This window comes from Drosophila subpulchrella, chromosome X (genome assembly GCF_014743375.2).
Source record: "Drosophila subpulchrella strain 33 F10 #4 breed RU33 chromosome X, RU_Dsub_v1.1 Primary Assembly, whole genome shotgun sequence".
Taxonomy (NCBI): Eukaryota; Metazoa; Arthropoda; class Insecta; order Diptera; family Drosophilidae; genus Drosophila; species Drosophila subpulchrella.
Genome location: NC_050613.1, coordinates 27,626,998 through 27,654,384, shown reverse-complemented (window position 1 = coordinate 27,654,384; position 27,387 = coordinate 27,626,998). Strand labels below are relative to the sequence as shown.

The window sequence follows — 27,387 nt, the reverse complement described above, 5'->3', positions numbered from 1 at the left end:
GCACTTCCCCCCACCACACCACCTTACCGACCATTCCACACATGGAGGGGCAAACATAGCGCCAGATGAAGATTAATTATGAGAGAGGAAAATTCGTAACATTTTTCATGCTTAATCTTATAACGTAATTCCTAGGAACGATAGACCAGGATAGAACAGGAGGGGTGGTGGTGGCAGGTGGAGCAAAACTAACTTATTAATAATAATAATTGTTTCATGCGCATATACACATATAGAGTCCTCATCCATTCACCCAGTCCCCAAGCATGTGTCACCCTCTGGAGCCAAGGGATGCGGATATGGGCTATATCGCCGGCTCTCAGGGGGCAGCTGTTCCACGAAGTGCGGGCCTTAAGTGTGGGCTTTGAAAAATGATTTTCAGCAGCTTAGTTCGGGACCTGGGAAACCAAGAAACTAGTTCAGCCATTCCCAATCCCCAAAAAAGTGAGTCGAAAAATACCAACAACGCCGCTGGACATCGTCTCTTTTGCCATTTGACCTGATCAGAAACATACATAGGTAGCCCCACCACGAACAGGGTATACACTTTCCTTACCTTGGTGACTACCACACACAGTGCTTTGATTTACTATTTATAACACATTTTAATGTATTAGCACCCTGCATACCACTTTACTCCGATATCGTATCAGCCAAAGTCGAGTTCCTTCAGACTAGTATGCATCTGAGAGCAATTTGTGGACTCTAAACCGTCGGTTTTGGAGTCTTGTCGCTGGTATACCTTAAAAACGGTGTTGTTCCATTTCTTGTTCAACGACTTTTAACAACTGCTACCTGTTTAGGGTTTAGAGGAATCCCATTTTGGGATCACTTAAGTGGCACCCGCTGATCCCGGCCTAGCCGTGAACCCCGTGAACCCGAGCGGAGACATTAATTTTATTGTTTTGACTGTGCGCACGATCGAAATCTTCGCGGCCCTTGTTGTTGGGCTTCATTGGATGGATTCTCCACTGTTTTGGGTCAGTTCTCCTCGGTTATTGATAGTTCCAAATTAGGGTCAACTATGCGGTTAGCAGCAGCAGCCATAGTCCAGTTCCAGGTAGCCAATATCATCTGTTTTAATTACGCACAGAGGTGAGCCTGGTGAGCCCAGAGCCTCGATAAGAAGATGCCTCTGCAGGTGTTTCCAGGCATTTAGCAGGCGCAGCTAATGCCCGAGACCCCACAACACCATCGGATAGATAGATCGGTGGAGAATGGGTGGGAACTGAGGGAAATCGAATTCAATTTCCTTCACACTTCGCCGAGAGAGTTCGAAGTGATTTAAGAACTGGAACTATTTAAGTAATACGATCCATTTCCATACTCTCAACAAGTTTACAAACAGTACTCTTTTCTATTCTATTGTAAACATAAGCTAGATCAAATATAATGGTATTTTTTTAAATTACTATATGGTTATATTTTGTACCATTATATTGTGGTTGATTTTTTCAAATTTATCAATAAATCTACAAAAATTAAATGCCAAATACATTTTCAGGATTTTTGTTTGCTTTGAGACTAAGTTGTGAGTGCCATAATTTTTTTTAGAACTAGGAAAAGAAAAGGATTAAGTCTAAAAAGAAAAAATATTTTATTTCAAAATTCTGATGATTGAATATTGTGCACCAAAAGAATTTCCCACCAAAAGTAAAAAACAAATCTACCTTAAATGGTTCACTAAAGTCCACTGCACATGAAATTTGCAAATGATTTTGTTTTAGTTTTGTTTTGTTTTTTTATTATTAATCACTTCTTAAGTATAGTTTTAGTTTTTAGTTACTTGTTCTGCTCATTTGATTTGGTTTAGTTATTTGTTTTGTCTGCTCTTAAACATCGTACATTTTCTAGAAAATATGAATTTGGTTTTATTACATTGTCCACCCTGGGTGTATATAGTATATATGGTATAGGTGTATATAACGCATGCTTGTATATCCGTTACACAGTTATATATCAGTATATATGCATCTGGTTACGTTTGTGTCCGCAAACATTGTTCATGATCTAGTTTCAGCTCTTTCTTCCTATATATGTAGACATTTGTTGAGGATGGAAGAGTCGGGATTGCTTTTGCAGATGGGGGATTGGTATGGAAATGGGGATGGTGATGGAGATGGAGATGGAACAGAACGTTAACACAGATGAGCCTTAGAAAAAATACGGATGGATGTGGGTCCGGAATACATGTATATAAATCTGTATTTCTAGGTATAGGCAAGGTATATAGGTCGATCGCCTCGTATTGCTTCGATCGTGGCTCTACCAATCTAGGTCTCTAAGTGTGTGTTATCGAGTGAGTGTGTTTTCTTTTTCGTGAGAGTGGAGATAACTTGATTCCCTTCTGGCTGGTTGTATATATATATATGTGTATATTAGTTCTACAATATGGGTATGCTGCGATTATACAGTTTTGGGGATGAACAGTTTATATATCAGAAGACCAAGTTACCATTATAAGTCGTTAGCTTTGTAGGCTTCAATTTTTTCAGAACAACGATTTCATTTTGCATTTCATAATAATATTCTTATTTTGGTTTAGTTGCCGGATCCTCTCAAGAACCGCGCCGCATTCCCCCATGTTCCTCTCTTGGATCTTTGGTTGTATCTCAGGCTCCCCGTCAATTGCCCAGTAAGTCCCACTAATAGGGATACAGGTTCTTGCGCTTGAGCTCCATATCCAGATCGGCCAATTGCTGCAGGAATCCATCGTTGGGCCGGATATCGCGCCTCATCCGCACCGTGCGTATCGCGTCCACCGCCGACATCTTCCGGCAGATCATCAGGTAGGCCAGCACACAGGTGGCCGATCGGGACATGCCCACCAGGCAGTGGACCAGGATCTTGCCTGTTAGAAAAGAAAACTGATTAGTAGGGAGTTCTTCTAAAGGGTTGTCATTAGAGTAATCCAGCGGTCGGCAGCTTTCGATTGAGCGGGCAAAGCTCTGTTCGCTCCGTGCCGCCACACAAACAGTGTACAACAGCGGTACTGCATGCCGACCGCTGGCTTAAACGATCCGGAATAAGCTTGCATATACTTAAATGTCAATAAATTCTTGAGGTCTGAACTTTAGTTTAGAGAGATGGTTTACTAAGCTCATAAATTGATTTTAGCTTGAGCTTGTGAATTCAATGATTACTGTGTAATCTTTAGAGACATTGCCATTCAAAAATTACATTTTAAAACTTTATCTTAAAGACTGAAAAATGAAGGTCTGGGTCACCTTACAGCAAGGAAGTATTGATTTTGGGGTCACCAAACGCATCTTTATAAGAATTATAACATTGTACATTCTGTATGTTCAGCTCATTTAGAAAATTCAAAACATTTAGAATCACCAGTTAGTAAACTAATTTAGATTTTAAATATGTTGGGGTCACCAAAAACATATTTTTGAGCATTATAACTTTGTTAAGTACTGAGAGACAGTGGACTTTTTTGATTCTGGCTAACCGAATTGAAAATTTTTCTAAATTTTTATTAACGCTGCTTACTCCGGACCCATTACCTCACCACTTACCGCCGCTGCTGATGGCGCTGTCGATGAACTTGGAGGCCACGTAGAAATACCGTGAGATGTCCGTCGTTGGGGCATCGACCATGGGGAAGCCCATGTACCTAAAAACACAATCCTTATGGTTGCGTCTATCGCACAAACAAACACACACAGTACACAACAAACAGCAACAACAAAGTTGAGCCAAAATCGAGATGAGATGTTGTTTTTGATTGCAATATAATGGTAATGTGTAATGGAATAATGGTACAAAAATGGTATTTACGAGTGCGTAGGAGAGATAAAAAAAGAGAAAGAAAAATAGGAATATTTTTTCAAAGAAATTTCGAAATGTGTGACATAAAATAGTGTAGGTGCAAAATTAAAATTAAAACTGTATGCGAGTCAAAACAAAATATGAACAAATTTTGAGCGAAAGTTTTTGGAGAATTTGCATTCCTTTCGATTGTTCATGTTGTTGCCTCTTGTCGGTTCAGCAATTGGGGATTGGGGGATTATATAGATCGGAGCGTGGGACTCACCTGATGCTGGGCATATCCCGGTAGTAACTGTGTCCGGTGTCCACCTGACCATAGCGACATCCCTCGGCCGCGTTCAGGACATGGGTGATGCCCATCATTCTCAGATAGGTTTTGTTTTTGGCCGCCGCACTGGAATAGGAGGGGGTATATCATTGTTGAAAGAGATATTTTGGGGGATGGGATGGATAGAGCACTTACGCATCGCCAATGTAGATGCCCGGATAGACCTCATCACAGTCTACGTCGTGGATGGCGCACTCGGCGCGCCGGAGTCCTGGAAGTGCCCGGCTAGGAGCCATCGAGTAGTGCAGGACTCGCTGCAGCTGGCGGCCAGTGGTCTGTTCGGAGGTCTCCATGCGGCTGGGCGACTGCAATGGGTTTCAAATTATACACAAGGATCAGTAAGTGGAAGCCAAGTATTCAAGACAACAGCGACATGTTTACACAGAAACCAAACAATTCACAGGCTAACCAGGTGTTAGTAGTAAGCTCTCGGTTGACAAAGCTCTTAGGCGCCTGAAAACTATTCCAGTCCTAGGAACTCACATTTCTGATTCAAAGACCTATCCAATTTCATCACCCAGAATGATTATTAGCAGCAAAATTTACACACACAATTGTTGCCATCCAATAATGTAAATAGATACTATAAATTGCATTTTTCAATTTCTCTCCCTTAAAAGATTAAAGCAATTCAAATGTATTATTTTTTATCACCTTATAGTGAACAAGAAAGGAAGCTAACTGCGGCCAGCAAAAGTTTATAATATCAAAATATAAAAAAAATAAAGATCGGGTAATTCGCAGCATTGGTCTAAGGATCATACAAAGTATTTTTAAAGCATGTTTTTATCCTGAGGCCGATCACTGTATTTAAGCTGCCATTAGAGCTTTTCATTAAAAGGGAACTCTGTAAATAGGTATTTGCAAAATCGATTTACCATTACTTAAAAGTCCTTCGGTAATTAGATTTTGTGGAAATTTTTGGCAGCCTTCTAAGGAATCCCCCCCCTACTTCATATGACATCACAGTCCTAGCGCCAATTGCCAAAAAAAAAAAACAGGAACTAAAATGCCTAGCCTTGCAGATTTATGGCAAAGGCGAAGGTCGCAATTTGGTTACAAAAGATGACAAATCAGACGGATAAGGGGAGGTCGCCCCAGAGGGTTCCGCCTTATATGTATATATATATACAGTTCGTTGTCTGACAATTTCAGGGACAGAAAGTGAAAACTTTGTCTTGCCTTTTGTGTTGTTTTGTATCTTATATTTTGTTTTCCCTTTTTGATACCATTTTGTTGGCTATCGACTGTCTGACTTGTCATAATATTATAATCTCGAGGACGAGGGGGGCGGTGGATAGGTGTTCACGTTTCGGAAACTTTTGCTTTTTGTCGCGGCATGCGACCCTGAAAATGAAAATGAGAGAAACGACGGCGGTATCGAGGGAAAAAATTAAATATATATATCATTTTAAGCATCTGTCGCCAGAGTTCTTTCACATTTTGCCCAACATTTGGCTTGATCTATTGTGACTGATCTATGGCATATAGCTCTCGGCGAAGACGTCTTTTATATATAGCATCTGAGATTCTGGTCGGCGCAAGGTGTGTGTGGGTTAATTGTTCTAAATCTGTTGATGAAAAGCGCACAAAATGTGGCGATTATGTATAGCATTATTTTCGCCGTGGCCCATATATCCGCCAGATACGAGTGTTATAGTTTGCGCGAAATTAGTTTTCAACATTGGTTAGTTATGGGAACTCTAACTTTGGAAGCACTCGGGACAGCACAATTTAAAAACAGAAACATGGTATCCACATTTAGAAAACCTCATGCAAAGCTTTATTTATTTTCTCTGGCAGCAGGACAAACCTGATAATAGTGGGGACTATATCTATCGCCGATGCTGCTGCTGTATCTGTCTGTGAGAAGCTGAAAAAAATGATTATAAATACTTGTGTAATAGGGTAAATAGAGTATTAAAGATATAAAATAACTAGCTCGTTAAGCTTCCCTTTGGCATATCAATTAATGACCTTTAGTAATAGATATTTTTGCTAAGGGTAATACAATACGGAAAATATCTGGTAAAAGAGAGAAACGTGGGCTATATTAGGTGGAAACGGAAATAGAGGGAAAGCTTTTGCTCAGGTGAGTGCGAAGCTGCGCGCCTTGACCTTGTCCCCCTTGCCAAGAAAAATACGCTACCGCCCACCCACTCCCGACCGCCCACTCCCCGCCCACTGATTTGCATCTAAAAATACTTGATAGAAAGAAAAAAAAAATTACTCACCGATGATGTACAGTGAAAAACAAACGAACGAGAATTGTGTAAAGAGAAAACACATAGATATATTGGAGCAAGTGGAACCCAGCTACGAGTTTCTTGTCTGTGACTCATCCCACGCCCCCGATCCGATCCCCCCAATATATACTATAGATGCATATATAGATATATATATATATATAAAGATGAGTGAGGCCCGCATGACAAGACAATTAGCTGGACACGACAAATCCAAAGGGGGAAAATACACAAAATACCAGATACGAAACAAGGCACGAAAAAAATGCAAGCCAAATGGAAACAAAATCGAAAAGCGAGTGGAAAACACTGGCATGATTGAATGTTGTTGGAACGGTGGCCCGTCTAATCGCCAGCATATACAGATATATAGTCGTGGCATCTATATGGCATTTCCATTCCCATTCCGATAAACCCCCACCCCCAGATGTCTGAGCGATTCGTGTGAGTGAATCTATTGGCAACTTTGAAAGCGTTCGTATCTTATTATAGCCGCATTGAAAGCAGTCGACAGCGAAGGGGCCAAAATACCTGAGAGGTGTGTGTTCTATATGAGGGGGAAACTGGGAGAGGGCCACTTAAAACATTTCTACCGATTTCAATTTATTTGCTTTGAATGATAAGTAAATGTAAGTAAAATGCATCTAAGGAGATTAAGGCCTTTTGACACTTGTTTGATTTTTGAATAACTGGCAGGATTTATTTTTAAAAGTCATGGCAATCTGGAAGAAAATCTTTACAACATTTTCATAATTTAGATAGTATAACAATTCAGGTTGCCTCTGACCTTTTTAAATTAATTCAATCAGTTACTAAATATCTTTAATATATCTACCAAGAAATCTATAAAATTTATTCAACTTTTAAAATAATCAAAACAATTTATAGAATGTACTTTTAGGAGCTCATTTTCAATACAAATTTTAAGGATTTAAAAAAATGGCGTTTGAAAAAATGGATTAAAAACCAACAATATTTTAAGGATCAGAATTTTTTAAAAAATATTTTCCCGTGTATCGAACTCTTTTCCAAAGGCTGTATCAATCTCGTTTTAATTTCTGTTACCCCCGGGCAATATAAACTAGTTCATAACGGGGGCTCCCACACACTGCAGCCACTTAAAGGACGTCATAATCTCGTTTCGATTGCGATTGATGTCCTTTGGCACCGCTGGGTGGGTCAGGTCAGCCACATGCACAGCCACGTCTCCCATTTGACCCACATCCGCTCCACATGTTGCGGCTTGCAGGTGGCAACAGTTGGGCCCCTGCTTGACCCCTGGGCTGACACAGTTCTCGTTTGCCTTCGATATCTGCAGGAAGTGCAGCAGGCTAAATGGAAAATGGAAAAACAATGCCACAGTGCAACAATGTGGGGCATGATGGAAAGTTTCATGGAGGCGGGGTGGGGGAATGCGGCCAGACAATGCAATCAGCTAAATAAACTAAGCCCACTAAGAAAGGACGTGAAAGGAAATTATGCGGTCAGCCTTGCGAGCTCGCCTTTTACTATTATTAAGTGGTGCTGCCTTAGTTATAAAACCACTCTTTAGTCTTTAGAACCAGGTATTTTCGATGTAATTTTTTATATATACATCATAAATCATGTTTTCTAGAAAGGGAATCTAGAATCTAGAATCTAGAATCTAGAATCTAGTATTTGATTATATATTTGACATTTATGTAATAGATCGTAATATTTAAAACACGAAATAAAATAAAAACCATTTAGGATAAGAAGGTGGTTTTAAATATAAGCTTTACCACTGTCGAGGTTTTCAAGATAATACAATTTAAGTTAAATATTTGATCGGAACAAATCACTAATAATTTATAAAACACTAAAATAAAATATAAGCCAAAAGTAATTTAGGTTAACACAGTTTTTTTTAAATATAACCTTTTGTTTACTATTACTCAGAATTAAATATCTCAAGTAAAATATTTAATTCTTCTTTTATAACAAATCCAAAATTCAAACATACAAAATAAAAACCTACAGAAATGTAGGATAAGAAGATGGTTTTAAAATATGAACACTATATATACACTTTTTTATTGAATGAAAAAACTTTTTAGTGATTAGAAATCAAAAATTCTCCAATACTTCTCAGCATACAACAACTGTTTACTATATTTTTTAATGGAACACAGTATACAAGCATCGGCGGACATTTTCCATAGATATATTTATCAAAACTTTTTGTAATTCATTCGCGATTTACTTGCTTGGCCTTGGGGCAGAGGAATTCCCAGAAATAGAAATACGAGAGCGAGGAAAAAATGGCGAAAAACAATTTTCCTAAAATCATTTTTCAAGTGTGAAAATGCTCGGCTGAAAATGTTGGAAATTAAAGCACAGCAAAATCAAGAGCAACAATTAATTTTCGACCAAAAGGAAATTTACAAGCTTTCCTTCTTTTTTTCGTCTGGCCAATGGCATTGATAAATCTATACATATAAGTGTGACACATATACAAAGTATAGATACATAGTTATCTGTATATCTGCATAATCTGCATAGTTTTTGGGCACTCGACAAATGCAAATCGCATTGACATGCAAGCCAGTAGTATTCTGCAGTAACTTTTTTTGTTATTGATTAAACAGTCAACGAACCAACGTGGAATGCCCCCAATCCCCCGAAAAACTAAGGAAAATGTAAACAAAATTCCCCAGATAATTATGAAAAAAACAGAAAACTGAAAGAGACATTCCTCAGCTGATTTCCCAACATTGAGCGCGAAAAACTTTGGCAGCCAGCAAGTCATGAAACGAAGCCAAAACAAAACAATTTGCCACATTGCAAAACTAAATTTCAATTAAATGCGCAATTCAGAGGATGCTTAATTTGCCTTTTAAGGCGGGCACGTTTATGGGTTGGGAAAGATATATGCGACTATCCCATCATATAGCTGTCTGCCTGTCATTCACAAATTTATGCAGCTTACAAGTGGGAAATTAAAGGTTCAGGGACTGCTATACAGATATATTCTCCATTAAGATTATAGAAATTAATAAGACTTTTATGATATTCAGTAATATGTAGGGATTTTTGACTATTTGATATATTGTATCTAATATCTTCACATACTTTTCCCATATACGATTATCTCTCCCATTTCCCAAGGCCGACAACAGATCGCCGATTGACCTTGAGCTTGAGAATAACGCTTCCCCCATTTTGGGTGGGTTTCTAGCTCGGTCCAAATGGGGAAACGCTTTCAAGTCGCCGCTTTTGAGTTCAGCTTCTGCCGCAGCTACCACTCAGAGAAAATTGGTAGCCCCTTTTGCTTAAAAATATTTCTGAGTTCTTAGAATACCCAAATATTTTTCAGGATTTTCAAAAACTAATAAAACCCTACCTAAATTAAAGCATCAAATGCTTTTAGCTGGATATAAATGTTTACTTCTGGGTTTCAAATATCTACGTGCTTATGAAGTTAGGATCTTATACACTTCTGAATAATTTTAAAGACAATATGTAGGTATATATAAAAATGCTTTCTTAAAACTTCACAGAAATAAGAATAGAATATAAATTAGAAAAGAAATATACGCCTTATTAGGTGTTTTTAAGTCTTTGTACTTTTATGAATGTAGGTACATTAATTGTTGATATTTTATATGGTATGTTAGAATTATATGATCACTATCAACCATTTTTCCGCGGCTTTTAAATTTTGTAATGCATATTTCCAGACATTAAATTTTTATATTTAAAAATATACCACGAATAGATTACATTTGTGTGATTTATAAGCTTATAAATTCCAAAACTGTATAGACTCCTATTGTAGAATTGAAATACACCCCATCTCAGGAGATCTGGAGTTTTTTTCGCAGTGCAGCTCAAGCGTTTGCCTTTCGCCTTCTGCTCAATCAGGCGCAACAGCTGCGATGCGACACGCCCACAATATCGGCACAAAGCGGCTATATATAGTATTTACCTACGATACACGTATAATATGTGGGTCTACACAGATACAGTACTCTATCGATTGTTCAATTAGCGCTCCCGATGGGCTTGACACTGAGCCAGCAGCACTGGCAGCGGAAAACGGCGATGACATTGACATTTTGCTAAGCTCGGGGGCTTATATACTGGCAGTACAGTAAGCACCTATATATGTTTATCAGCCATGGGCCTTACAGCACTTCACAATGGCCATTACACGGAAGCCGAGCAATTAATTTGAGCCACCAACTTAATTCGCTTCACTGCCTCCTGAATTCATTAGGTTTTTGCATTCGATTTCGGGGCCTCAAGTTCCTGGTTTGGGCCACTTAATTCTTACGTTTTTCTCATTTTATAATCAAGTTAACTGGTCCAAGCGGCGTATGAGTACTCTCCTCTAGTCAACCCACAAGTGCCAAAAGCCTATTACCACCGATCCGCATTTTTGGGTCAATCAAATCCAGTGCAGCGTCACTAATTTGGTTAGGCTAATGCTAATTCCCGATGGTTTAACTGCCGAGGGTGGGAGTTTTTAATTAGTAGTCGGGGGGCTTTCCATTTATTGACATATTTTTGCAACACGCATTTAAGGCTGCCTGTCATGTGCATTGATTGATTTTTGAAAACATTTGTTATTTTAATTGGCCATCATGAGGCCATGGGAAAATGTAGTAATTAATTAAGTCACATTTTTAAATAAAGATAACAGAAAACCAAAGATAAAATAGACAAACGGAACTCGAAGTAAATTATATTCTTAGTACACCTATTGAAATAATATTTAACTCGAAGAATAGCAGATATATTTAATATACATTTTTAAAAATAACCAATTTTTTAAAAGGTTTAGCCACATTATTTTATATATATTTTCGAATTCGTGAGAAACGTTTTAAATTGTTAATGTTTTTTTAATGTTTTACTAGAAAATTGTACCAGATAACCTCGCTAGGATCCCAAGAATTCCAGAAAACTTGAAGTATTTTAGTTTCAAATAGGCTGCAGTAATCTTTAGAGAAATCTTCACCCCTCCAAGGACATGCCCAACTCTAATGGTGACCCCGACCCAGGTCCATGTGCAGTGGTGACCCAAAAAATGAAGCGCCAAAACCGAGTTAATGCCGGGATAATCGCCCGATAAAAGGCACAGACAAAGATGGTTATTTAACGACCCACATGTTGGGAACAGTTCGGTGGGGCTCTTTGGGTGGCAGGGGGCGGCGTGGTGGGCTTGCCACGCCTTGGAAAGGCACTTGAACTTTGCATTTGCATTTAGAGGCCTTCAAAAAGGGCGGTGGGTGGTAGGTGGTGGTGCACACACATGTACCAAGGCCTCAGTCCCACAGAAAATAGAACAAATTATATATTTTCCTTAGCCTGATTTTTGTGTCGTTGTTCCTTGTGGGTTATAGGTGAAGTGGCTTGGGGTTGAGTGGGGGGTACGGAAGAGGGTGGCCAAATTGGGTCAGCCGAGCGGGAGGACGACATGGCCGCAGATTGAGGCGAGTCAAGGTCATCAGCGCTCGCCGTCACCATCGTCATCAGCTGTTTTTGACAGATGCCCGACGCTAGCGTCGAAAAGTCTGCCACGCGGCACTTGACAAGCCAGCCTGCGCCACGCCCCCATCCCGTCATTACACTGCGCGAATATCTAGTCAAAATCTTTAAAGCTAACAACTTAAATAAGACTTTTCCAGAAAGGAAAGTGGCCTTTATATTTATGCTTTAGAGCTGAGAAATGTTGTTTGCAAAAATATTCTATTTGAAATTTGATATAATAAGGGTATTATTTCGAGATAAAACAATTTTAAATTAAAAGAAACACAGAAATTTGATATAAGGAGGGTATTTTATCGAGAGAAAACAATTTTTGATTAAAGGAAACCAAATTTTTTTGATATATCATTGTTTAGCTACAAACTATTTCCGAATTTCGATTTTTGAGTTAAGATCTCTATTATTTATTTTTTTCCTCTTTTTTTCAGTATTCTGTACACTTTAATTAAAAGAAACCCAATTTTTTTTGATATAACATTGTTTAGCTACGAACTATTTCCGAATTTCCATTTTCGAGCTAAGATCTCTGTTATTTATGCATTTTTTTTCCAGTATTCTGTACACTTTATCGCCACCCTTATCCGCCCACTCTCTTTGTTTTTTTAACCCTACTTTCCCCGCTTTGCCCCATTGTCCTTCCGCTTACCGCATATCTCCATGACATCTTTGTGGAGTGTGTGTTTTGGGTTTGTTGTGTTTCGGTTGTGTTTGGATCCTGCTCCTTTCTCCTTTCTCCTGCGCCTTCGTCACCTTTCTCTCCTACAGTTCTCGATATTCGGACTATCTGGATATGGGAATAGTGCTGGCTGAATGGACTGATGGATTGATGGACTGATGGAGGGGGTCGCACGTTTGCGGGGGCTGCGCTTTCGTTATCCTCTCGGCGGTTTCCTTGATCGATTCAGGTAAATGGTAATAACAATTATTAGGATCAAAAAGAGAAGATTTCAGTCACCCACACACGAAAAACACTCCACTCACAGCCAAAAAAAAAAATAAAATAAACAATGGTTAGCTACCTCTTTTCTCTCCCTTTCAAAATATTCGATTCTGCGGCAGCTCTCACTTTTGGCTGCTTCTTGACACTCAATAACTATTTATATTTCGGATCTATTTAGTTGTCTTAATTGTTTGCTGTTTTTCAGCGTTCTGGCGACGGGCACTTTTTTGCGACTGATTCGCGGTGCCGCTTTGGGGTTGTTTTCTAGGCGCCGAAAGCTCGTCCGCCCCCCAAAAAGCGGCCCTGTGACGTAGGCGCCCCAACAAAGCTCGCTCTTTCGGGCCGAAGCTTTTGAAACGCTCTGCACGTGGCACTGCGCTCCGTACACTCGAAGAAAATATGAACGAGTACGGTAGAACTACCCCATAACCTTATAATCCACATCAAAAATAATGAAACGATTTCTATGTTTTGGAATCATGATATAAAACTACGATTGTTCATTATTATTTTTAAGATATCTCCCCTTTCAAAATATGAACGCGTACCCTAGAACTACCCCATAACCTTATAATCCACATCAAAAATAATGAAACGATTTCTATGTTTTGGAATCATAATATAAAATTACGATTGTTTATTATTATTCTTAAGATATCTCCCCTCTCACTCCAAATATAACTAGCTTAATAACAACTCATCCAAAGATAAAACGATATATTTAAAATCGGTTAATTTTGGGTCACCAAAACCCAAGTTCAGCTAGTTATTACCTGGATAAATACAATCAGATGGAAACTGATTAAGTTATGAGTTCCAATCATAAAAAAAGAGTCTCCTTTCTGCTATATTCATTGGATAATAAAATATTTTAACCCGTTTAGTAGTATCCATATGAAGTTACCAAAAAATAAACGAAAACACAACAAGAAATCCTAAATAGTTTTAATGATCTAGATTTCTTTTTTCGAGTGTAATACGTGTGTGGGTTACCGACACCCACTTACGCATATGTAAATATTTTCGTAGTTACATTAGCTATTTACGAGTAATTCATGTTTCAGTCGCACAAAATTGGCAAGAGAGAGAGAGAGAACAGCCCTGACAGGGGCCAAAGCTTTAAGCCAAAAGTTATCGGCCAAGTTCAGATGCCCTCGCCCACCTGAGTGCTGGGTATCGTATTCAGTGTGATATGAGCGACGTGTTTAGGGTAAATCTTCAACTTATCGATGAGTTGTTGGAACCTATCTGTTAGAATAAAACTCTAACATTTTTAAGTGTGAACAGTCAGAATAAGGGGTGCCTTTTTGTCAGAAATACCTTAACCTATTATTCAACCTAAAAAAAATTAGGAATTTTGGCAGTCATTTTGTGAAAAAGGGTCAGAATAAGGGGAGTCATACCTCGCTGAGCTTTAAATTAAATACCAAATCGACTGGCATTCAAACCTGGAAACTTTTATTTTTGACCAATTTTCGCAAAAATAGATGATGTAACCTCTTATAAAAAATGCGAAAATTGCTCAAAAAATAATTGCTCCCAAAAGTGATAGAAATCGTTAGCCTAGGTTGTAAGCTGCTCAAAACAGTCGATCTTTCAGCTGTGCGCCTCGTTTTGACCAAGTTACGATTGAAAAACAGACAAAAATATGGGTGTTTCTGTCTGAAATCCTACTACCCATTTTTCAACCAAAATAATAGGTATTTTGGCAATCATTTTGCGAATTAAAGTCGGAATAAGGAATGCCATACCTCGTTGTACTCGTAATTTTATTTCCAATCGACTGGCATTCAAACCTGGAAACTTTAGTTTTTGACCAATTTTCGCAAAAAAAGATGATGTAACCCCTTATAAAAAATGCGAAAATTGCTCAAAATATAAATTTTCCCAAAAGTGATAGAACTCGTTAGCCTAGGTTGTTAGCTGTTCAAGACAGTCGGTTTTTCATCTGTGCGCCCCGTTTTGACCAAATTACGGTTGAAAAACCGCGCAGAAACAGGGGTATTTTTGTCTAAATCCTAAATACCCTTTTTTCGATCCAAAAAAACTAAATATTTTCTGCGAAACAAAATCGGATTAAGGAATGCCATACCTCGTAGAGCTCGTTGTAAAATTCCCAATCGATTGGCCTTTAAACCTGGAAACTTTAATTTTTGACCAATTTTCGGAAAATTGAAAAATTTGTAAAAAAAAATAAATTTCACGAAAATTAATGGTGATCTTTAGTCTAGGCTGTTAGTGTTATTTTATAAATATTTCAAAATCCTAAAAGCCATCGGACATCTGTGATTCGTTATAGCAAAATACTCTGAGCAAAACTCAATGAAAGCTTTTTCATTATTATTCGGAAACGATTCTCCCATTTTGAGCAATATGACTGTGAGAATCAAAAATAGAACTGCGAATATAATTTAAGACGAGAGATTAAATAGCTTATGCGTTTGACTCTTTCAATTGTCGAGCGATGACTGATAAATAAATAAATACTTTTCGCCTTGATATTTATTAAACTTGGTTACTGTTAGAGATGCAGAAGTGGAAATATTTTCAAATCTATGCATGGTACTACTGAGTAAATGAAAGTGATTGGCAGCGAGGAAAATGAAAACGAACCACTGAGAAAGCCATCAAGACTTAAAGTAGACAATCAGTGGTGGGCATTTTTTATTGAAAACTTCATTTTACGAGTAACTTACTCTCCTCGACAACTCTCCCTGCCCAATGACAATTGATTTGTGCATCCGCTTTTGGCTCTGGATGCCAGCAATCAGCCAGATCCCGGCATGAATGGAAATTTAAAAGCCATAAATCTTGGGGATTTTATATCATCAGTAACTATGGCAACAACAGCGTTGCAATCAAATTAACTGGCAAGAAGCAGGAAACAATTCCCCCCCCGGTAGTGTTGCTAACTTAGCTTTTTTTAGACGAATTTCGATGGAATTTCCAAGAACCTGATTTTTTTTAAATATTTATTTAAGATTTCGGGGCCTAAAAATGTAACCAAAACTAAAAAAAGAGAAATTTAAATAGCTGAGGTCACTACACCATTGAGTAAGGCAAGGAAACTGAAGAAAAAAGTATTTAATAAAGACATACACTTGAAAAGTGTGGAAGGGATCGGGGTCAACACATTTTTAAAATATAAGAAAACATCTGACTTTTACCTTTTTCTAGTAATATTTGGCTACATTATATTTGTTTAGGGAAAGTTGTCATCTCGGGATCGATTGTCTCTTGTCGGCTAGTTCCAGCACGCGTCTATGACGAAATGTGTTTGGAAAACGCCTGTTTCTTCGCCCTCCGATGCGTCGATTCCACTTGCCACCTGTCAGACGTCAGCGGCGGCTTAGCAGCTTAAATTGTAAGACGATGGGGGGATGGGGATGCTCCACATTGTCAACGGCCTCAACACCTTGGAAATGCGACAAAGGAGCGGAGACTCCAGCCCAACATAATTTGCTCCAAGCTATTCGGAGTGAGTCCGTCTGCATGTGTGTGATGTATTTATTTTTAAAGCAAAGCACTGGACTACAAGTTATGTGTTTTAAGAAACTGTTTTTAACATAATGTGATATTTATTAGTATTTTTAGCAATATAACTCCAGAAAAGATTCGCTAAAATAAATTTATTTCGGTTCTAAAATGCCTACACAGAGAAAACTATCTAAGAACATTGTTCTTGAATTGAGAACATTGTTCTTGAATTGAGAACATTCGTTCTTAAAAACCGTGTAAGATCATTTTGGTATCAATATAACAACGAAATGGTGAGAAGAAAAAAGTTAAATTGAGTTCATTTAACAACTTTTTTATAAGTATACACTAAGGACTGAACTAATAGTTTATTTGTACTTAAATACCGCCAATTCAACTTGATTCGAGCAAAAAAAAAAAACATTTTCAACTTAAAAATGTCGTTCTATTTTTAAGAACATTTCAACTCAGATGAGAACGTCAGAATTTTCTCTGTGTACTTTTAGACACAATTTTCTCGATGTAAAACCTTGATATTCCAAAAAATGTTGAATATCTTTAAAAAATACTTTATCTCTGTAGTCTAGTGTACTAATCGTGCTCGACTGGCTCATTGTTGACAATGTCGTTGTCGTTTGTCGCTGATATCTGGCCGGCAGGTGCAAGCAGACGCATTGCTGGAATTGCCTTTTAATTGTCTCCTCGCCCTGCAGCTCCTGATGGGCCTAAGCTTCTGGAGAATGGCCCGAACGATTCTCCAGCGGCTGAAGAATGGGAAGCTGCGGATCAACTGGCTTTGGGTAATCTGCTAGGGCTCTGGCCGAACGCTTTTCATCTGATTTGTGGCTGTCAGCTCGATTGAGTGTTGTCGCAGCCCGAAGAAATGAACACGAGCTATATGTCAAGTGTGCAAGCCGAACTCTTTGATACTCTGTCAAGGTAAATATTTATTAAAAATATGCTTAAAAGTAAATAAGGGTATAAATCAACAGAAATCTCCAGTAACTTGAAACCCTTTGAACAGGCTACAGAAAGTATGCCATACAATTATTTGAAACCCAAAAGTTTTTAACCTTTCTTATCACAGCATACTTATTGGCCCTTTTGTAAGAGGTTTTATACCTTCTTTTATTTAGACAAGGTTCAAGATACTAGAGTATGTATACATGTTCAAAGGGTATTTTAAGAAAATCCAAAAAACTACATCATGAAAAGTGCAAGTTGTGTAAATGAGAGCGTGACAAGATTTCCCGCTTTTCTTGCTTTCATTTCCCCGTTTTCGCGACGGCTGCTGACAAGTTCGGAGGGCCTTGTTATTTTTAAAGAAAACAACATCGAAGTATTCCATTCCGAACTCGCGTCACTCCATTTCCATTTCCAATTCCTCTGCCAGCGGAAGATTTGCAGTGGCTTATTTTTAGACGCCCAGCGAGACGTTTGGACCGTTTTCACAGTTGGCTTCCTTCACTGCCCTCCGAAACTCCCTTCTGGGGCCAATTGGAAAACCAATCTCCTTTGCCTCCACAGAAATAATTTGTATGCTCTTAATAGTATTTTAATTTAATTTTAATTTTAAATCTATGTTTTTTATATACACATTTAAAATTATTAAATAGAATTGTTATTATCTCTATAATAATCTCATAATGGCTTTAACACGGAGTATTTTTTCCTGTGTAGGAAGTGGCTCATTTCATCCGATTTCATTCTTTGTTTGGATTGGTCTGGTGCAGACACGAACATTAACATCCACATAGCCACAGCATTTTCCCACTTAATTGCAACGAGAAGTGCAGAAATAGCTGGCGATGACGAGGGAAATGGAAATTCCGGGGATTCATTGGAGTGTTGGGCGTGCTGGGGATCGAAATCGGGATCAGTTCGATCCGTCTGTCCAACTGCAATCCATCTGCCTGACGATCTCTATTTTGGTTGCCCATCCTGGCATTTCAAAGATTGTTTTTCAATTGATCAATTAGTAGATGTCTTGATTTTTTACACTCTTCGGGGTAAAATTTTTACTTATTTAATTTCTTTCTTTGCAATAGCAAAACATGTTTCATAATTTTATTACATAGTATTGTATACTTTCATATATGATGTTGGGATCATTATAATAATTATAAAAATAATATTCATATAATATATTGATAATTGCCAAAAAACCCTTTTTTTGATTATTCTTTATTATTTTGCATTTATTCCCTAAACATAGCTACATCGTAAAGTCCACAAGGTCCTGTGTTAAAATTTTGATCTGTGTTCTGAAATTTGTTTGAATGTTTTCTATTTATATTGCCCGCAGTGTTCATATCTCCCAATAGCTTTGTAATGAGTTTGTCCACACTTTTTGTAGATGAGTGATCAGATCAGTTTGGCTTGGGGCAGTGTTGCATATACACTTCCCATTGACGTTATGTCGAAGCCCGAGTGTGACCACTTCCCATTACTTTCCCTTGAAGAGGGCATCGGTCTGGAGTTGGGGCTTCTCCTTTTTCTTCATGCCCACGAGGAGCTGCTTCAGCTGGATGATGGCTCTAGCCGGATTGAGGTGCTTGGGGCACGTGTTCGTGCAGTTCATGATTGAGTGGCATCGATAGAGTTTCCAGGGATCCTTGAGGAAGTCCAGACGCTGCTCGGTGGCCTCGTCCCTGAAAAAAGTAGAGATTTGTATCGGGGAATACAACCAGAATGATTAACCGATAAAAACCGATCCATTATCGGAAACCCGAACCGGTACCAGAACCGAAATACAAACTTGTACCGTTTCGATTTTGTTACTAAGTTTTGGTATAAGCGAAAAAATTAAAAAATTTATTCATATCGAGTCAATAAAAAAAACTGTTTGGAATCTTTTTTTGCTAAACCGGTACGTATCGGAATGAGAACCGAAATGGGGTTCGATTTATGTATATAATACAAAGTAGGAAAACCACGCTCACCTGGAATCTATGACCCAGCGGAAGGCCTGCATGAGGACGGCGGGTCCCAGATACTTGTTGCTATTCCACCAGTACGATGGACAGGCGGTCTGGCAGCAGGCGCACAGGATGCACTCGTAGAGCCCGTCCAGCACTAGGCGATCCTCGACAGACTGCAGATACTGCGCCGAACCGGCCTCCCGCTTGAGATCCTTGCGCTGCAGCCACGGCTGGATGGAGCGATACTGGTCGTAGAACTGGCTGAGATCCGGTACCAAGTCCCGCACCACATACAGATGGGGCAGCGGATAGATCCGGCAGCACTTGCTCTCGTCCTGGTCGATGTGCGACACGCAGGCCAGGGTGTTTGTCCCATTGATGTTCATCGCACAGGAGCCGCAGATGCCCTCGCGGCAGGAGCGCCTAAAGGTCAGCGTGGGGTCCATCTCGTTCTTGATCTTGATCAGGGCATCCAGCACCATGGCGCCGCACTTCTCCAGGTCCAAGCTGTAGGTCTGCATCTGCGGCTGCTCTCCGGGCTTCCAGCGGTAGATCTCGAAGCTCTTCATCCTGGGATTGGCGGACTTGGCTTTCTTTGGAGGAGGTGATTGAGCTGAAGACGGTGGAGGGGGAGGCGGAGGCGGAGGCGGTGGAGGGGGTGGGGCATTGCCTGCAGGTGGCTTTCCGGCGGACGCTCCTCCGGCGGCGGCGGCTCCTCCGGCGGCGGCTCCTCCTCCTCCTGCTCCTGCTGCTGGGGCTGGTCCTCCTCCGTACCGCCTTCTTGGGGCTGTTCCTCCGGCGGCCGATCCTCCGAGGGCTCTTCCTCCTGGTGAGTAGGGTTGGGAAAAAAGGAAATAAACTCATGAATAACTAGCCAAGAAATGGTGCTGTTGAAAAATTTAAAAATTTAAAAATTGAATAGATAATATAATATACTGATTCGATTCATACGGGATGTATAAGAATGATATATTTTTCATATCATTATGGAACATGTACTGAAAAATAAGGAAATTCGGAAAGTCAAAAGTGAGCTGATTTACCATACCATTTTTGTGGACATACTTTGGAAAATTATTAACAATGAAAGAATCGAATATATGTTTGTAATTATATTATCTTATCTTAATAGTTCTGAGTTCTTCATTACCAGTTAATTTTCGCGATGTAAAGTAAATACGAAATTGTATTAATAATGTAAGAATCGAATACATGTTTGTAATTATATTATCTTATTTAAATAGTTCTGAGTTCTTAATCACCATTTTATTTTTGCGATGTAAAGTAAATTGGAAACCAGCTACGTTTCTGACAGCTGATTTGCTAACCAAATACACCCGAGCATATATAGTTTAACTTGGAACCCACCTGCTCCTTGCCATCCTCCTCCTGCTCCTTGGGCCCTGGATTGGAAGGACTGGGATACCACGGATACCACGGATATTGCGGATACTGTGGCGGCGGCAGCCATCGCTGGTCCGGATATCGCTGCTGTGGACATAGCCGCCGCAAGACGGGAAACGGGTTCGGACACATCCTCGCCAGCCGCGAGACCCTTCAGCAGCCAGGCGCCTGGTCTACTCAGCAGCCAAGGCTGCCGGCGCATTAAAATCATCGGCTTTACCAGAATGAGACCTCGATTTGGTATTTCACCAAAAGCCGCAGCTAAACTTGCTTTAGATGAAAATATAATACTTTTATTTTTTTTAGTTTGCTAGAGAATGCGCTGTTAGGTGTTGTTATGTCGAACTTCGTATCAAAACTGAGGATTAGCTGCGAATAGGCCCCAATACGACTCGATTTAAGGAGCATGGATAGCTGGATTGCAAGCATTTTAGAAAGCGAAAACCCAAGTCAAACTGAGTGGCCGACAAGGTTGCTTTATACAACTGTTAGAAAATAGGAAATGCTAAAAATAAAAATGCATTTTTAATTACTACCATAAACCAAATGTAAATTTATAACTCATAATCATTAATTGGAAATTAAAATTCTTTAGAAAAGTTTTCAAAAAGGAAAAAAAAATTAACATATTTGTTGCAAGATTAAACTGTTCAAAATCAATTATGACATACAAATATATAATATAATATATATAATATGCTGTTGTAAATTAATAAATTTAAGCATATGTACAGATATAGGTATTAAAATATTAGCAATATTTACAATTTAAACAGTAACGAATACACTTAAGTTACACAATAAGACAAACCATTTTTTTTTTAATTTCACTTTAGACAATTAACTAAAATAATAAACCAATTAAAGATATTAATGATTATTATAAAAAAAAAATTGTAAATAAATAGGGATGAACGTTTTAAAAAGACCGCTCATTACCGATAGTTCGCACCGTTATCGATGGTCCGCGAGCCATGTCGACAAGCTATCGATAACTTTCGAAAAGGGAAAAAGCGGAGGCGAAAAAGGAGGAGGAAGAAAACGCGAAACGGACAACAAAGCAGGCGCGAGAAAAAGAAAAATATCCGTACACATCTTCCGGAAAACGCAATCGAAGAATCAGCCAAAACGGAGGCGCGCAGGCTAGCGGAGATCGCGGCGATGGAGAAGAAGGCGTCGCTGCGCCGCTACAAGAAGGCCGCCCGCCACAGTGCGACGCACTCGAGCAGCTCGGACTCCACCTCGGACTCGGACAGCGGGAGCAGCTCGTACAGCAGCACGGACAGCGAGCAGGGCGTGGGCGTGGGCGGTGTGGGCGGTCCCGGCGGCGGACTCGGTGGTCCCGGCAGCGGTGGCGGCGGCGGCAGCGTCCATGGCCATCCCCATGCCCATGGCGTCCATGGCCATCATCCGCGCTCCGCGGAGCGCCATCATCGCAAAAAGAAGAGTTCCCGGCGCGGTGGAAGCTCGTCCGGTGATGAGCCATCATCGCGTCGCAAGCGGGACAAACGGGATCATGTGCAAAAGAAGCTGGTGGCCAAGCGGAATCACATCAAGCGAAAGTTGAAGGAGGCGCGCCTCAAGAAGAGGGCTGCCGCCGCATTGAGCGGCCATGTCCATCGCTCCCTGTCGCCCACAACGCGGGCCAAGCTCAAGAAGCTGGCCGAACGGAAGCGGCTGAGGGCCGCCAGCAAGGAGCAGCGGGAGCGGGACAAGCTGCGCGCCGTCCAGCGGGACAGGGAGCGCGACCATCACCGGTTGGGCAGCAGCAGGAGTCCGCCGAGCAGCAGCACCACCACCACCACCAAGATACGCATCCACCAGGACATCGTGGGCAAGCGGCAGAAGAGTCCAGGTAGAAACGCTGGTTAATCCTCTAGATCTAGAGATGTAGTCCTCAGGGAATATCCCATTTTTGTGTTCAAGGAGTCGATTATGACGGTCATGTAAATCCCACGAGATAATAACCCACTTCTGGGTTCCAAGGACTGGTTAAACCTGGTTAAAATTATGTGTTCTGATCTTAATGATCTAAATATTGCTCTAGCTTCCATGCTTGAGATGTCAAATTCATTGGCCAGAAAGTCTCAGATACAGAAACTCTTGTAGCTCCTAGTGACCATCTATATAAAAAGTGACAACTGAATAATATCCATACCTGCATCCTTAGGCTTGGGCTCTGGACTTGGAGGCGGAGGCAGCAGCTCGTCCTCACGAATGCACCACCAGCTGATGTCGCGGGAGAAGATCATCATCCAGACCAGAGCACGCGGACGCACTCCGTCCCTGGAGCGGGAACGTGAAAGGGAGCGTGAGCGAGAACGGGAAAGGGAACGCGAACGGCACGATCTCTCCCTGCGAGAGCGGGATCGAAGGGATCGAGAACGTGAGCGGGCGGAGCGAGAAGCGGCTAGGGACAAGGAGCGAGCCGAGGCCTTGGCCCGCTGCCAGGAGCGTCAGCGGGAGCGGGAACGTTTGGCTCGCGAGAAACTGCGCCGCCAGGAGGAGGAGGAGGGCGGCAAGCGGGGCGGTCCGGGACGAGACCTGGATCTCCCGCCGTACGGCAGTCGGGAGCGATCTCTGGACACCGTGGAAAGGGAACGGGAGCGCGAACGTGGTGGTCGTCATGTGCGCGATAAGCGGGAGCTGGATCCCTATGAGCGGGAGCAAGAGTACCTGGAGGAGCGACATGGCCACGGCCTGATGGACGAGATGCGAAGGTATCGGCGCAGGGATCTCAGTCCCCTGCCCGAGCACTATGCGCCCAGGATGCGAGATCCCCGGGAAATGTATTCGGAGGAGGAACGGGAAAGGTAAATGAATAAATAATAATCCCATTCCTGGAAGTGGTAATTTTGGAAACATTAACCTGGTTTTTACCTAACCCCCTGAACTAACAGGTAGCTGGAAATCAACCTTTTCGATTCCTTTTTATGGCCCTACAAATCTCTAATCCAATACTCTGAAATCCCCTGTTTTAGGGCCTACAAGCGCGCCTATCTGGATGCCCGCTACTCCTCGCGGGAACGGGAAGCCTGGCTGGAGGCCCGTGAGCTGCGGGAGCGGGAGCTGCAGGGACGCGAGTACCGCGAACTCGAGACAGAGGATAGCCTGTATCCGGACGAGCGGGAGCGTCTGATCCGCGACAGGGAGCGTGATCGGGAGCGAGAGCAACGCGACCGGGAGAGGGAACGCAATATTGGGCCGCGTGGCGATTTCCGGCCGGAATGGGAGCGCGACTGGGAGGAGGAGGGCGGCGGCGGTGGCGGTCCCGGCGGCCCCAGTGGCACACCGGGTCGGCCCGGCGGCTTTGTGGGAGGACCCAAGCGTGGCAAGCCTCCATCGCACGCGGGCGGAGGACCTTCCTCGCAGCAGCAGCACCACTCAGCTTCGGAGCCCGACTGGGATGCCGACGAGCGTGAGAGGGAGCGGGAACGGGAGCGAGAACGAGAGCGCGATCGCGAACGGGAACGCGAGAGAGATCGCGAGGATCGGCCGGACAACGGAGGCGGCGGTGGCGGCATTGGTGGCGACAGACCGTCGATTAAAAACGAGCCCGCTTGGCTGGAGCACGATCAGCGGGAGAAGCCCCGCGCCTGGCAGCAGCAGCAGTCGTCCAATTCTGGCGGTGATTGGCGAGATAACGATGATGCACCGCCACCACCCTCCCATCCGCATCCGGCTTCCCCGCACCACCATGTCCATCCGAGGGGCGAGCGGGGATCGGGCAGAGGCTTCCGGCGCGGTGGCCACGGTGGTCATGGCGATCACGGCGATCGGCCCGGCTACAGATCCCATCCGCCTCCGCTGATGACGTTGCCGGTGCAGCCACCCGGCGGCTATTCCCGGGGGTTTCCCCACAAACGCTTACCCTATGGCGGTGGCCGAGATGGAGGCGGTCTGGGCGGCCGGGACGGAGGACTGGCCGGCTCCTCTGGTTTCCTCAAGAAGCACACACACGCACCGCTCGTCTCGCCGACGCAGACACCACTGTTGAATCCCCTCTTGAACGCCGCCGGTAAACCGAATGCTGCCGCTCAGGCGAGCGCTGTGGCTGCCGCAACTACTGCAGTGGCAGCGGCCAAAGCGGCGGCCCAGAGTGCCGCCAATGCTACAACCAATCCCGGAATACTAGCTCAGGTTGGTTTAGTTTTTCATATACTTTGGACCTTGCCCAGGCCCAAGCCCATAATGATATCAAATGCATCCCATCGTATCATATTGGCCACTTTTGTTTATAAGTATATGCATAGGCTCCCCTCAACTGTAGACATCGTTCGCTCATTCAAAGAGTGTCTCCAGCCAGTTGACAACTGCATATTGTAGAGCGATGTCGTTTAAAGTGCCTCAATCCTTCTTTCAGGTGAGCAAACTGAACACCGTGTGCATCAAGCAGGAGGATGCCTCCGAGGACTCGGCAGGCACACCGGAGCTGGGCGCCCAGGATTCGCCTACGCAGAATCTGAACCAGTCGCTGACCTCCGAGGGCAATCCCGTGAAACTGGAGCCAATGCGCACCACCGTCGCCGGTGAGGGTGAGCTGAGCGAGATCAGCGACAGCGACGACGACATCCTCAACAAGACGGACAAGGTGCGACCCAAGAGCGAGCTGCCAGCAGAAAGGGAACAGGAAATGGACACCAACGGAGCGGAGGTGACGAAGAGCGAGTGCCTGCACGGCGTGGCCGGGCACCCGATCAAGGGCGAGGAGGTCGACGAGGTGCTGGACTTTGAGGAGATATCCGATGGCGAGCTGGAGGAGGACGCTCGGCACAAAGGTGAGCAGTCTGCTAGCCACGAACGTGACATATAGCTAATATGCCGTAATGCATGTATAAGTATTAGATAGACTTTTCCGCTGATGATATCACTTCAAGCACTAGGCTCTAAGTATGTACACGTAGATTTGTGGTCACCTAACATGATTCACGCTCTAAATCCGTACTAAAATCCGTTATCCCATCCATCATTTTACAGGCATTGGCGACGCCCTGGGCGTGGACTGGCAGGGATTGATAGCCGAGACCCGGCAGCAGGCCACCGAGGCCCAGGCGGCGCAACAGGGCGTGGACCGTGGCACCTCCGCCAAGCAGCGTTGGCAGCCGCATCGCGTGCTCCTCGACATGGGCATCTCGTTCGGGATGGCGGGCGAGAGCTACGCCCGCCGCGTGATGGAGGAGGCCCGCCAGCAGTTGATCCAGGAGAAGGAGCAGTGCCAGCAGCGCGAACGGGAACGCGAACTGGATGGAGACGGTGAGCCGCCGGCCAAGATGTCCTCGCCGCTGCTCGACTACCGTGAATTCCTGGCCAGTCAGCAGCAACTGGAGCCACTGGCATGCGTGCAGATGGGTCTGCGCAGTGCCGCCGCAGAGCGCCAACGATTGGTGGGCAACGTATGCGGTCCGGGCAGTCGGGCCCTGAGTGCTCGCCAGGATTTGCGACTGCGCCGCCAGCTGTGCGGTCTGCCGGCCCGGGAGTGCGAGTTTCCGCGCAGTGTGCCGATCGTGGGCGAGGGGCTACGGAACCTGGCCATGCAGATGTTCCAGCGCCGGCTCCTAGATGTCAAATGAGATCCGATGCCCGGCGAGATGGTGAGGCGGCACCGCAAGCCGCGTCACTATCGACTGGACATACAGATCTTCATGGGTGGCCAGGAGGGCAAGGAGCGCGGACGGGGGCATTACTAGAAGATGATTGTTTGCAGTAAGCTTAGTAATTGTAAGATAAAACTTGATGTGGATTCCTCTTCTATGAAAATTGTGAATATCAAATGCATAAATACATATACATATATACAAATGTTCTTAATAAAAGTTACTGTCCTATTAAAAAAGAGTCGATTTTAATTTGCATTAGGTATGGCGTGCTGAAAATCATATGGGTTCGTGATGCGAGAGCGAAGAAAGGATAGGAAACTGTTGGTATTTTCAATAGTAGATTTATTATATCGTTGTTGGGAACAGTTTTATAAGAAACCTAGTGCCGAAAATAATGTTAAGTTCAGTTTTATTTCAATAAATACATTCAGAATGGCTATTGTTAATGTTTTAAGCTATTTGTAATAAGCAACTCAGGCAACATGGAATAATTTGTAAACGTTTTACGAGAACTCAAGAAGTCCCAGGATCTCAAGTCTAATTTGGTTAATGTGAGATTAACTCTACCCAATTTTCAGTGGTAATACTTAGGTGCAACGATCTTAAACTGAATCAATTTAGGTTTGGTGTTCGCTTATCACATACGAGGGAAAGGTTCTTCCAAAAGAATGAACAAACAAAACGGTACCAAATGTTCTTATCGTAGCCCTAATATCTCAACTGATTTGGTTTATAATACATACAATGGAGTGGGGATGCAATTAGTGCTTCCAGATGGGGGCGTGTTATACAAGGGGGACATTGAAGCCAGTTGCGGACGCTTACTTAAACACACATTTAGATATTGTTTATGTTTGACACCTTTGGAATAAAAGTGGGAATATAGCAAACACTCGGCGGAGGAATTGCTCTGCAATGGAAAACAAATGCACAACATTTTAGTGAGATTTTTGGGTTTCTTGTTTATTTTAAATTGAATTATTATTCTTGTTAATTTATACTTAGTTTTTTGTTTCACGTCGAAGTAATCTTTGCTTGCTCTCTCTCTATCTCTTTCTCTCCCTGTTTCCCTGTCTCTATCGCTTTGATGTTAGTCCTCAAGTAGCCCTTTTCTTAGCCCTGTCTACCATGCATCATGCATCTGTGATCTGTGTCTATTTAATTTCATTAAATGGTTTAACAC

The 27,387-nt window shown here is 42.4% G+C and overlaps 3 protein-coding genes across 6 annotated transcripts; 1 reads left to right on the top strand and 2 right to left on the bottom strand.

Moving 5' to 3' along the window:
* Window positions 1-1,716: 1,716 nt before the first annotated feature.
* LOC119556773 (dual specificity protein phosphatase 3) lies at window positions 1,717-13,042 on the bottom strand. 4 transcript variants are annotated; one of them, XM_037869199.1, is made up of 7 exons: window positions 12,885-13,042; window positions 12,512-12,756; window positions 5,919-5,978; window positions 4,241-4,410; window positions 4,043-4,171; window positions 3,525-3,649; window positions 1,717-2,851 (listed from the first exon to the last, which is right to left on the bottom strand). In XM_037869199.1, exons 2-7 carry the CDS (start codon window positions 12,527-12,529, stop codon window positions 2,646-2,648), a joined length of 708 nt encoding a protein of 235 aa, XP_037725127.1. In that variant the 5' UTR covers window positions 12,530-12,756; window positions 12,885-13,042; the 3' UTR covers window positions 1,717-2,645. The 4 variants fall into 4 exon arrangements, with proteins under 4 accessions (XP_037725127.1, XP_037725129.1, XP_037725128.1 ...); XM_037869200.1 differs by having other exon boundaries at window positions 2,646-2,851; window positions 3,525-3,622; XM_037869201.1 differs by lacking the exon at window positions 5,919-5,978.
* A 5,408-nt stretch (window positions 13,043-18,450) lies between these two features.
* Window positions 18,451-20,973, bottom strand: LOC119556738 (succinate dehydrogenase [ubiquinone] iron-sulfur subunit). Its single transcript, XM_037869147.1, has 3 exons — window positions 20,572-20,973; window positions 19,225-20,029; window positions 18,451-18,933 (listed from the first exon to the last, which is right to left on the bottom strand). Exons 1-3 carry the CDS (start codon window positions 20,816-20,818, stop codon window positions 18,729-18,731), a joined length of 1,257 nt encoding a protein of 418 aa, XP_037725075.1. The 5' UTR covers window positions 20,819-20,973; the 3' UTR covers window positions 18,451-18,728.
* A 649-nt stretch (window positions 20,974-21,622) lies between these two features.
* Window positions 21,623-26,442, top strand: LOC119556774 (fl(2)d-associated complex component). Its single transcript, XM_037869203.1, has 5 exons — window positions 21,623-22,462; window positions 22,778-23,420; window positions 23,589-24,747; window positions 24,971-25,385; window positions 25,585-26,442. The coding sequence occupies exons 1-5, from the start codon at window positions 21,769-21,771 to the stop codon at window positions 26,175-26,177; spliced, it is 3,504 nt and encodes a 1,167-aa protein (XP_037725131.1). The 5' UTR covers window positions 21,623-21,768; the 3' UTR covers window positions 26,178-26,442.
* The last annotated feature ends 945 nt before the right edge of the window (window positions 26,443-27,387 follow it).

Bases quoted from the DNA above. Each gene is read 5' to 3' on its own strand.
- LOC119556738 (XM_037869147.1), bottom strand. From the start codon at position 20,818: ATGATTTTAATGCGCCGGCAGCCTTGGCTGCTGAGTAGACCAGGCGCC. The intron at 20,030-20,571 runs GTGGGTTCCAAG...CCTACTCACCAG, and splicing joins AGGAGGATGGCAAGGAGCAG to GAGGAAGAGCCCTCGGAGGA. The intron at 18,934-19,224 runs GTGAGCGTGGTT...TACTTTTTTCAG, and splicing joins CGCTGGGTCATAGATTCCAG to GGACGAGGCCACCGAGCAGC.
- LOC119556774 (XM_037869203.1), top strand. From the start codon at position 21,769: ATGGAGAAGAAGGCGTCGCTGCGCCGCTACAAGAAGGCCGCCCGCCAC. The intron at 23,421-23,588 runs GTAAATGAATAA...CCCCTGTTTTAG, and splicing joins TCGGAGGAGGAACGGGAAAG to GGCCTACAAGCGCGCCTATC. The intron at 24,748-24,970 runs GTTGGTTTAGTT...TCCTTCTTTCAG, and splicing joins ATCCCGGAATACTAGCTCAG to GTGAGCAAACTGAACACCGT.
- LOC119556773 (XM_037869199.1), bottom strand. The intron at 4,172-4,240 runs GTAAGTGCTCTA...CTCCTATTCCAG, and splicing joins GGCATCTACATTGGCGATGC to TGCGGCGGCCAAAAACAAAA. The intron at 3,650-4,042 runs GTGAGTCCCACG...TTTGTGCGATAG, and splicing joins CGGGATATGCCCAGCATCAG to ACGCAACCATAAGGATTGTG.